Raw genomic sequence first — 11,101 nt, forward strand, 5'->3', positions numbered from 1 at the left:
GCAGGAAGTTCCGTGTTTTCTTGCTCTCCTTTAGCACTGACTTGTAAATACGTGGGAACTGGAGTTGGACTTCCACATGTAACCTCCAACAGGTGTCCATCACAGGAACTTTTTTTAGCACTAGCCATGTTAATGCGCCAACGGCGGTTAGCGGCGTCAACGCGATAATGGTGGTTAACGGCGTCAACGCGCTAATGCCGTCAATAGTAAAGTGAGCTTTACGTCTTAACGGCAGTTAACGACGTCAACACGATAACGGCGTCCACACCCTAACGGCGTCCACGCGCTAACGGCTTCCACACGCTAACAGCGGTTAACGGCGTCAACGCGCTAATGCTGTCAACACGCTAACATTGTCAACACGCTAACGCTGTCAACGCACTAACGGCGTTTAACGGCGTCACCACGCTAGTGGCGGTTAACGGCACCCGTGATGTCATGTTTACATGCCGCGACACCGTTTACCAGTTAGCTCAGTTAGCTCCTTTAGTGCCCGTTTGCGCGCCCTACAGTGGAACTGGAGCGGTGTGTTTATTAATCGAAAAGAGCATGGCTACAAATAACCAGCGTACCTGTGTACTGCGTATGTGTGCCACTGTTTAGCGTTACCTTAGAGACTAATTTTAACAAATCACGTAACATCACGTAAACATGACGTATACGCTCGTCAGTCGCCATGGAAACGACAGACGCCTCAGAGGCCTTGTGGCGTATATTTTCCATAAAGTGAGTTTTCAGGACTTTATTTCTTCATCAGAATCTTAGAGGAAACAATATTTGGTAAACTTATGGCAGGAAAACTCTTTGCACACTCAAGTTTTGTAGCAGACATTTTGCTCCCGATGACCTTATTGAGCTAACGGCCGATTACGGTTGGCGTAGAATCAGATTCGCAGATGCGGAGACACAAACACTTAGAACCACAATAACGTACAAAACGAAACGAGTTTCCTTCAGATTTTCTCAACAGTTTATCCGACGCTACATTTCTTAAAAGCTAAATAAACCCACTCTTCTAGATTCACGCCAGTGATTCAAAAATCATCGTAACAAGCGATAATTTGTGCGCCACAACGCGATTTTAGGGGTTCCTTGAAAGTTTTTGAAAACTGCCCCTAAATCGACATTGAGGGTCATTGAGTCCGACTTTGATCGAGATCCAGAGGACGAAGACGAGCTCTTACAAAGTTGTCCTCCAATCTTAAACTTGAGCTGTCGGCACGTTCATTTGGTCCTTGAATTTGAGGGAATTGGTCCTGGAAAAGTCCTGGAAAAGTCCTGGAAACCCCCTTATATAGTTAATCCTCCAAGAGATGTTTGGTGAAGTAATTACGACTCGATTTGTTTAAAAGCAAATTTGTTTGGGGACCCAAAAATAATCTCCCATGACCCGTTTGTGGGTCCCGACCCAGAGTTTTGGAATCCCAGCTCAAAGAAACCCTTGTTTTTGTGCAGATTATTAATCTGGAGGAAGTTATTCCAGTAAAATCATTAAATGCACTCGTATAAAAGTATACATTCTATTTCATAAACTCTGCTGAGCCAAGAACTTAATGACATACAAACTGAAGACACTTTTACCCTTTGTATTATATTATTATACTGTATTATATTATTATACTGTATTATATTATTATTCTGTATTATATTACTATATTGTTGTGTTTCCCAGGTTTTATTTCCACTATTTACACAAATAACTGATCAGGTTTTCTTCTGTTTTTCTTCTTTCTCTGAAAACAGAAGATCTTATTTTTTTGCTATAATTAACTTTGTGTAAAAACAGAGACTTTGCAGATTATTTATGGGATTTTTTTGTTTGTTTTTTTAAATAAAATAAAAGTGCTCTTGTCCAAAACGTGTGTCTTTTAAAATGTGTTTTTCTGGATTAAAAGTTCACAGAAACCCAAACCCTAACAGAACAACTCCACTCAGAGCAGATACTGTGATTAAAACATTTAAAAACACACGCAAAACACAAAACAACCCCCAAAATACAAAGTACAGCAGACAACGAGACAAACTGAAGCTCTGGGATTAAGAGGATTAAATACACGACTCAGGTGAAACTAATGAGACTCACAGGTGAATCACATGAGAGTGATTCAGCTGACAATCAAGACAGGAAGTGAAGAAACAAACAGGAAATACTGAGTTAAACAGTAAATACATGCAGGAACAAACACCAACATCTCTTAGACAACAACACATACATTAAAAGTATATTTAAATACTCTGTATTTACAGATTGCACCCGTTTAATATCCATAAAAAGTCTGGATTATTCAAAAAAAATACACTTCAAATTTAGACAAATAATCTTATTTTGTGCGCCAGAGGAAAGTAAAAGTATTTATTATACAACAAGAAGTACTAGCTCCAAATATGTGTGATTCATAACCTTCAAATAAAAAATAATCTGTGGTTTTAATCCCACTTCAAAGTTAAAAGAATAATCCTATTATTCTGGATTTTGACCCTGGATTACCTACATAATACACAGTAAAACGTACTATATAGTATTTCTACAAGTAGTAGAAGAAGTAAAATGTGGTTTGGATCCTACTTTCATTTTAGACAAGTAATCTTATATTTGTTTGGAGGGAAGTTTTCCCCAGATTACTTCAGGAATTACACAGTAAAAGTACTTCATACTATTAGTACATAAAGTGCAAGTAGTACTGAAATGATAAACTCATTTTTGTTCACTAGAGGGAACTTTGATCTTAGATTACTTCGAAAAGTACACAGTAAAAGTATTCGATAGTATTTGCACGTGGTACAAGAAGTGTTAATTCCAATATTGATTATGACAAAGTACAAATAAAGACAACAGGGTGTTAATCCCACGTAGTTTGACCCTGGATTACTTCAAAAATACACAGTAAATGTACTTCACACTACCTGTACAAGAAGTATAAGAAGTATTTTGTCCAAATACATGAAAATTATCACAAATTTGGACATAATTTTCTTATTTTTACTGCATTAAATCACACTTTTGGGACATAATTTAGCCTCATTTACAGACTTTGTTTACCTCAAAACACTGAGCCTTTAAAATGAACACGGTACTAAGTGTTTATTTGAAGTTTTGACTCGAGTCTGAGAATGTGTTGTGATAAAGTGAACTGTACAGTTTTACGAGACACTTTGCTGTTTCACGCTCGTCCTTACAAGCTTTTGTTGTCACAGATTCCGGTCGCTTTGACTCGTACGTCGTCATCCCAACAATGCTTTAAAGTCAGCGCGGTAAGAATAGCTCGGTGCTCGGGTCCTGACCTCAGCAGACGAGGCCGAGAGGCCGAGACAAAGAGGTGTGAGACCACGACGAGGACGGGAGTGTGAGACCAGGACGAGGACGAGGACAGGAGTGTGAGACCAGGACGAGGACGAGGACAGGAGTGTGAGGACCTGATTGAAGTCAGAGTTAGAGACCGAGCCGTCAGGTTTGGATCAGTTCTGAAGATCATCCGAGATCCGGGTTCAACAAGTCAACAAGGTCCAGAACAACGAAGACGATGAGATCAACAGATTTACTCTTTATCACCATCAGTCACAGTGTCTCGTTCATGGGTAAGTTACTATTCATGATATACTATAATACTATATACTATAATACAATAACCTTGTCACCGGAGGGTTGCCAGTTAAAATCCCTGCCAGGACAAGGGCTGGGGTCACGGCCGTTTCTAGCTGTTTGGGGGGCCCTATGCGAGATACTATTTGGGGGCCCCTATTTTTTTCAAAATCGGGGTAGAGATTCCTAACTTTTTCGGATTACCCCACAAACACTTACATGCTTTGCAAATATATGCATAATGAATGCATCCAATACATGCAAATAAAGACAGGTACTTTTAATTCTCAAAAATATAATAAAATATGAGTCCGAACTTGCAGTTTGGGGGCCCCCTGGTGGCTGTGGGGCCCTATGCAGCTGCATAGTCCGCATATAGCAAGAAACGGCTCTGGCTGGGGTCGCTCTGAGTAAGATACCCACTTACACTTACACAACCATATAAGGTTCTTCGGCTCCAGGTAGAACCTTTTTTTTTATAAAGGTTCCACCTAGAACTCTATTGGAGGGTTCCACCAAGAACCCTTTTAAAACCCTTTATTCAGGAAAGGGGTTTTAAAGGGTTCTCTGGATCAAAATGGTTCTTACTGGAACCATTAGTGTTACCAAGAACCCTTGAAAAACCCTTTCTTTCTTCAGGAAAGGGTTTTTCAGAAGCAAATGGTTCCAGGTAGAACCTCAGCCCTTGTAGTAGAACACTTTTGTAACCCTCATTTCTAAGAGTGTAGACTCTTAGAAATAAAAGTGCTAAGTAGAACCATATAAGGTTCTTCAGCTTGTCCTCATAGGAGAACCCTTTTTGGCTCCAGGTAGAACCTTTTTTTATAAAGGTTGTACCTACAACCCTTTTGGAGGGTTCCACCAAGAACCCTTTTAAAACCCTTCATTCAGGAAGGGCTTTTAAAGGGTTCTCTGGATCAAAATGGTTCTTACTGGAACCATTAGTGTTGCCAAGAACCCTTGAAAAACTCTTTCTTTCTTCAGGGAAAGGGTTTTTCAGAAGCAAATGGTTCCAGGTAGAACCTCAGCCCTTGTAGTAGAACCCTTTTGGAACCGGGTCCAAATGGAAGGGTTGCGTAAAGGAAGGGCATCCAGCATTAAAAATCTCTAACCCAAATCAAATACACTACATGGACAAGAGTATCGGGACTTCCAAACGTCTTTAAAGACTTTCCTTAAATGGTTTCTATGGTGAATTTGTGTCTATTCGTTCTGTAGAGCAGATCCCGGTCCTGTGGAACCACAGCCACTCCATGGTTTAGAAGTTTCCCTCGCACCAACACACCTGATTCCAATGTCCAGCTCATCAACAAGCTCTGCAGAAGCCCGATCATTTGAATCAGGAGTGTGTTGGAGCAAGGAAACTTCTAAAACATGGAGTGGCAGTGGGTCCCCAGGACCGGGATTGAAGAACCCTGCGGTAGAGCATGTATGAGGTCAGGCACCTGGCTCACAATCTCTGTTCCAGGTCATATCAAAAGTACTTTACAGTCCTTGCTTTGTCCACTGGGACACAGTCATGCTTGAATAGAAAAGGACCTTCTTCAAAACTAGCATTGTCCAAAATGTCTTGGTATGCTGAAGCGTTAAGATCCTTCACTGGAGATACCACATACCACATACCCTAGATTTCTGCTGAATAAACCCTCCTAAATGTACCCTCCAATCGACCTTACCAAGAAACAATCCTTGATTGACCTTGTGCTTCTCCTTCTTCAGGTAAAACCTGGTGGATGCTGATGCCGCTGTTGCGCCTCCTGGTGGTGTTCCTGGCCGGCTTCACCCTCTTTAGCGACGAGCAGGAGAGATTCATCTGCAACACCATCCAGCCGGGCTGCTCCAACGTCTGCTTCGACGCGTTCGCGCCTGTCTCCGTGCTGCGCCTCTGGTTCTTCCACCTGATTCTCCTCTGCCTTCCGCACGCTACGTTCGCCGCCTACGTCGCGCACAAGCAGCTAGCGCACCCGCGCTTCGGAGGCGGATCGATCGACAACTCCAGCTCCTCGAGGGAAGTGTCCCTGCGCAAGGCTCCGACGCTTCGCGACGACCTTCCTCGCTTCCACTGCGCCTACACCTTTGCGCTAACTCTGCGAATCCTTCTCGAGGCGTTTTTCGGCGCAGCCCAGTTTTATTTGTTCGGCTTGTCCGTTCCGAAGAGCTTCCTCTGTTACGAGGCGCCGTGCACCTCGGGGGTGGAATGCTACATCTCGAGACCGACCGAGAAGACCCTGATGCTCCACTTCATGCTGGGCGTGGCCCTGCTGTCCGTCCTGCTGAGCTTCTTAGACCTGGCGAGCGCCGTGAAGGCCACGGCGAGGTGGCGGAGGAGGAGGACGCGGGAGTCGCTGGCGGACGAGATGAGCAAAGGCGAACAGAGCAGCGTGTTTACGACGACGACCGTAGTAGCCGAAGACAGCGACGCCCTCGCCGCGAGGAGAACCGGTCCGGGCCGGAGCTCGGCGGACGCCGTCAAAGATGAGAAACCGAACCAGCAAAACTACGAACCCGCGCCGATAAAAGAAAACGGCGGATCCGCGCCGCATAAAACCGGTTCATCTACCAACGAGAAGATCCAAGAGAACAAAGAAGCCAAAGCGGAAGCTCCTCCCATGAGCAATCCAGGTCACTTTGTCCCCCACAGCCACCTCAGGCCTCCAGTGTCCCCGGGTCCAGACAGAGGACAACCACCCAACCCCAGGACAACAACACCCGTGGGTGTAGGACAGTCGGGTCTGAGCAGCTCAGTGAAAACAAACTCCAGCCAACATTCAGACAGCAGCGATTCTCAGGACAAGAGGGCGTGGGTGTAGCTGGACAACAAAACACTGCAGATTTAACTATTATCTTATACACAAATTTTTACTATAAAACAGAGGTTTGCACCTCTTTTGAAGGCCCACACTCACATGTGTACATTAGCTAGATTGTAGCACAATGTTAAAACTCCCTAGATATTATTGGAATTACAAAGTTTTGTCTTATATTACAAGTGAATAACCATCATCTCAATATTGATTGTGGTTGCCACATTGGACACAACTGAAGCTCTGTTGTGTTCGAATGTAAACATATATCATGTAACATGTATTACATATATTAAATATATATATAGTGTATAGTGTTTTAATTAATTTGTTAAAGGTGCATTATGTAATAAATCTAAAGGAACTGGCCATAAAATCCTCCAGTACAGCCAAAATATTTGCATTAAAAAATATATTTTGCAGACATGTTTTGATATCATGTTTTGGCATGTGGCGCCACCTACCGCCGTCTACCAATCATTGCAGTCAGTAGAGTCTCAGCTGCCGAGCAACCAAACGCAGTCCTATTTTGAAAGGAGCAACGCTTAGCTGGACACATATCTTGTCCAGCTAATCGATGCTAACTTTGTTTGGCTGTTGTTTCGGTGACAGATGTCTCTCTTGCTAGCTTCGTTGCTAATGTTGTTTGGCCCGTGGTATTTGGTAACAATATTAGCGACAATAAGCTAGCAAGATATCGTGCCAATCGTTGTTTTTTTTTTTCCTCCTGTCTTTTTGCCCATTACTTTGGTACTTGCCTGGTAACAAATGACATTTGCAATAATTAGCCAGCAAGACATCCTGCTAATCAAAGCTAATTTTGTTTTGGCTCTCTACAAAAACTGTACTTCTGTACTTTTTAACGCTACATCCACATGTTTTCCCGCGCATGCTAACTGAATGTTTTTTTCCTGTTTGTATGAAAATAAAATGCTCTAATTGATCTTGTAAAGTAAAAAAAACCCGACTTATTTACTTTTTTATTTACTTCTGTGTCTGGAGCAGTTTCAAATTTCTTGTGTTGAGTCGGTCAAACAGAACTGGGGCCTGACCTTGACGTGGTGTTTCTTCGTCGTCGCTGCGATCAGCTGTCGTCTGGATGACTGAGCGCTGCCGGCGGCCACAACTGACACACTGACCACCTGACCTCTGACCTCTGACCTCTAACATGGCCGCTCCACAAACCTGGCCGCGACCCGGGTCGCACTCGGCGTCAGCTCTGAGTTCTAATATTTCAAAAGGAAACGACGCAGGTGTCCTCTCTGTTTTGCAGAATGACTAAAATACAAAAAAAGTCAAATGTAAAACACAATAATGAGACATAAACACCAAATAGAAATCAATAAATACACATACACGATATAACATACAACAGACATAACTGTATCCTCGACTATTTTAAATCCCCAATATTCATCACTTCAACAGCAACTAGCAACAACTAGCATGAACAACTAGCATGAACTCAGCGGCGCGACCTCTGGTTCACCATTCTTCTTCTTCTGTGGTATTTGGAGCAGCTCAGACCTGATGGTGGTGCTGAGGAGTTAGAGAAATGACCTGCACTGAGGTCAAGAGGTCACAAACAAAGCAAAAACATGGTGACCTTTGACCTTTGACACGTGTGTTCACATAAACCTGCTCCTGAGGTGACAGTTATGTGTGTGTGTGTGTTTTCTTGTACTTGTGGCCTACTGAGGACCAGTGAGGTTGGTTTTTAACCAACAAAGTGAGGTCATTTTTACGAAGTGAGGACATTTTTGGCCAGTCCTCACTTTGTTTACGTTGAAATCACTTCCTTAAGGTTGTAAACATGCTGTACTCCTCAATTTGGTACAAAAAAAATCTGTTTTCCAACCCTGGCGTTTCAAACACTTTTTTGCTCTGGGGCTCCACCTGCAGACATTTTATGGTACTGCACCCAGTAGTTCTTTATAGATGTCATTCGTGAAGTAGATATTTGCAATTGTGTTGATTTATAAAGAGGAAATGCTGGTCCTCACTTTGTCAGCAACCCGGTCCTCAAGAATGTGTGTGTGTGTGTGTGTGTGTGTTGTTGCTGTTGTTGACCTCCTCACACTCATCTCTGTAAACACTCACTCACTCACTCAGATATTTGTCCTTGGTTAAAAAATAAATTCCAGACGCTGACGTCAGACGCTGATCTGCTACGAGATTTTCTCTCTGGGGTTTGGTGTTAGAGCGAGAACGTCGCTTTTTCACGAGAAAAAAGACAATTTAATGTAAGATATTGTATATTTAAGCCTGTAAAACTGTTTTTAAATTTAGGAAATAACACAAACATTCATTAAGTCGCCTCCTGTGACTCACGCCCGTCTTTGTTTACGTTGCCCGTAATAACAGTCGCTCCGTGACCTTTGACCCTCTCCCAATGCGTGATTTATGCCAAAACCAGAGATCGTCGTTCGTAAACATCCTAATAGGAGCGGTGGACGGTCAGCGTTTGTGTTTACGTTTGACACACACACACACACACACGCACACACACACACTGACCTACAGTCTCGCTCTCTCTGTATTTATTGATGGTGAAGAGCGATCGTAAAAATGTCTGTAAATCAATGAAAAAAAATGACATTTTTATGTTTTTACTGTACGCAGTAAAGTTTACAGGGAGTTTGACGACGCTACGCTGAGCTACGGTGACGTTATTGAATATATATTTTTTTAAATATCTTCTTTTTTTTTTTCAGGCATTGCACTTTGTAGACGCTCCCTGGGCTCCGGTCCCTCTGACGACGACTGCACGAATAGAGATTAACGTCGTTTCTCCAGCTCTTTAAGATGAAATCAATGATCCAAATCTGTCTTAAATGTGGTTCAACAATATTTATATATATAATATCATTTAAAGTTTCAATTTCAAAATTAATTTTTCATTTAATTTTCATATGTCAGGTATTTTTATTTTATTTACTTTTTGTATCAGCTCCATATTCGCTTTCACGTTTGATGGCTGTTTAGCATTTGACCACAAGGTGGCAGCAGAACACCACTTTAGAATCCACGGTTTCGCCTTCCTTTTATTTCTTTTCTTGTGACATATATATATATTTTTTTTAAATATATTTATGTATATTTTTATATACACATATATATATATATACTCTAATTTTAAAATAAGCACTTTTTTTTTGAAATTCTGTGGCATTTTGCCTTTTTTTTTTTTAGCTCATATCACCTGCACCTGAACTACTTTGATCCCATACCCTGAGAAATAAAAGTGCTAAGTAGAACCATATAAGGTTCTCCGGCTTGTCCTCATAGGAGAACCCTTTTCGGCTCCAGGTAGAACCTTTTTATAACAGTTCCACCGGGAACCCTTTTGGAGGGTTCCACCAAACCCTTTATTCAGGAAAGGGCTTTTAAAGGGTTCTCTGGATCAAAATGGAACCATTAGTGTTACCAAGAACCCTTGAAAAACCCATTTCTTCAGGAAAAAGGTTTTACAGAAGCAAATGGTTCCAGGTAGAACCTCAGCCCTTGTAGAAGAACCCTTCTGGAACCCTTATTTCTAAGTTTTGGGACCACCCGCTCTATGAAGCTTCACCACAAATACCGTTCTAGTGTATAAACCAGAGAGAAAAATCAAACAAATAACTAAATAAATTAAATAATAACAATTACAGACGTCTTATCTGTTGCTTCATCTTCATCTAATGTCACTAAATCAGCGTCTAGTTTATCTGTGAGGAAGAAGAGGAGGAAGATGAGAGCGAATGACGGTGTTTTACTGTCTTTATCAGGTGAATAAAGAACAGAAAAGATCCTCTCAGGCACTCGGGGCTGAAGTTAATTTCCTTCTAAACGTGTAAAAGTGGATTAAGTAGAGTTAAAATAAGAGAGAAAGAGGATCAGGATCAGGATCAGGATCAGGATCAGGATCAGGATCAGGATCAGGATCAGGAGGAGAGTGAATGATAACAATAATGATAATGAGCCTGAGACGACGCCTGTGGAGACTCACAGCGAGGGATCGACACCGGGTTTTACGACAAAAACAAAGAAAATAAAGCTTCTTAACGTCGTCAAAAACCTGTAAAAACACCAAAAAGAAAAAGTCCATAAAAAGGTGGATTTATTCTGAAAATAGAATCTTTTTCTATATCAAAGTGTCAATGATACATATTTACAATCTGGTAGAAATTTCCTTATACACACATTTACACTCGTCTATGTACAACAATAATTATCATTATTATTATTATATAAATACAACTTTTGTTTTTTTACACACACGCTGATGCAAACCCGTATATGACACAGTTTTATTATTATTATTATTATTATTATTATTGATAATAATAAGGCATTTTATTGATGTGTGTGTGTTTAAGACACAGCGGTTTTTCCGTTACAGTAAAAAGAAGACGATGACGTCATCGACATACAGTATATACCATAATGTATACATAGACATGTATGTGTGTGTGTGTGTGTGTTCTGCTGCTGCTCATTATTTAAACCAGAGAAACCGTTAATGAGCTAATTACAACACACTGACGCACAACGGAGACACAATTAGTCGCACACTCCCTCTTTGTCCTCATTCATTCATTCATTCATTCATTCATTCATTCACAGATGGAGCAGTGAGTCACAAACAAACAAACAAAAACAACAACAGGTGACTGGTTATTAAAAAAGTGATATAAATAATGAGAATAAAACCACTTCCTGTTTGCACTTTAGCTTG

General features: G+C 41.4%; 1 protein-coding gene across 1 annotated transcript; it reads left to right on the forward strand.

Moving 5' to 3' along the window:
- Positions 1-3,572: 3,572 nt before the first annotated feature.
- Positions 3,573-6,390, forward strand: LOC310942442 (gap junction beta-2 protein-like; the record flags this gene model as incomplete). Its single annotated transcript, XM_083907822.1, has 2 exons — positions 3,573-3,576; positions 5,300-6,390. The coding sequence occupies 2 exons, from the start codon at positions 3,573-3,575 to the stop codon at positions 6,388-6,390; spliced, it is 1,095 nt and encodes a 364-aa protein (XP_083763948.1).
- Between the last annotated feature and the right edge of the window lie 4,711 nt (positions 6,391-11,101).

Source organism: Microchirus variegatus (assembly GCF_963457635.1).
Source record: "Microchirus variegatus genome assembly, chromosome: 21".
Taxonomy (NCBI): Eukaryota; Metazoa; Chordata; class Actinopteri; order Pleuronectiformes; family Soleidae; genus Microchirus; species Microchirus variegatus.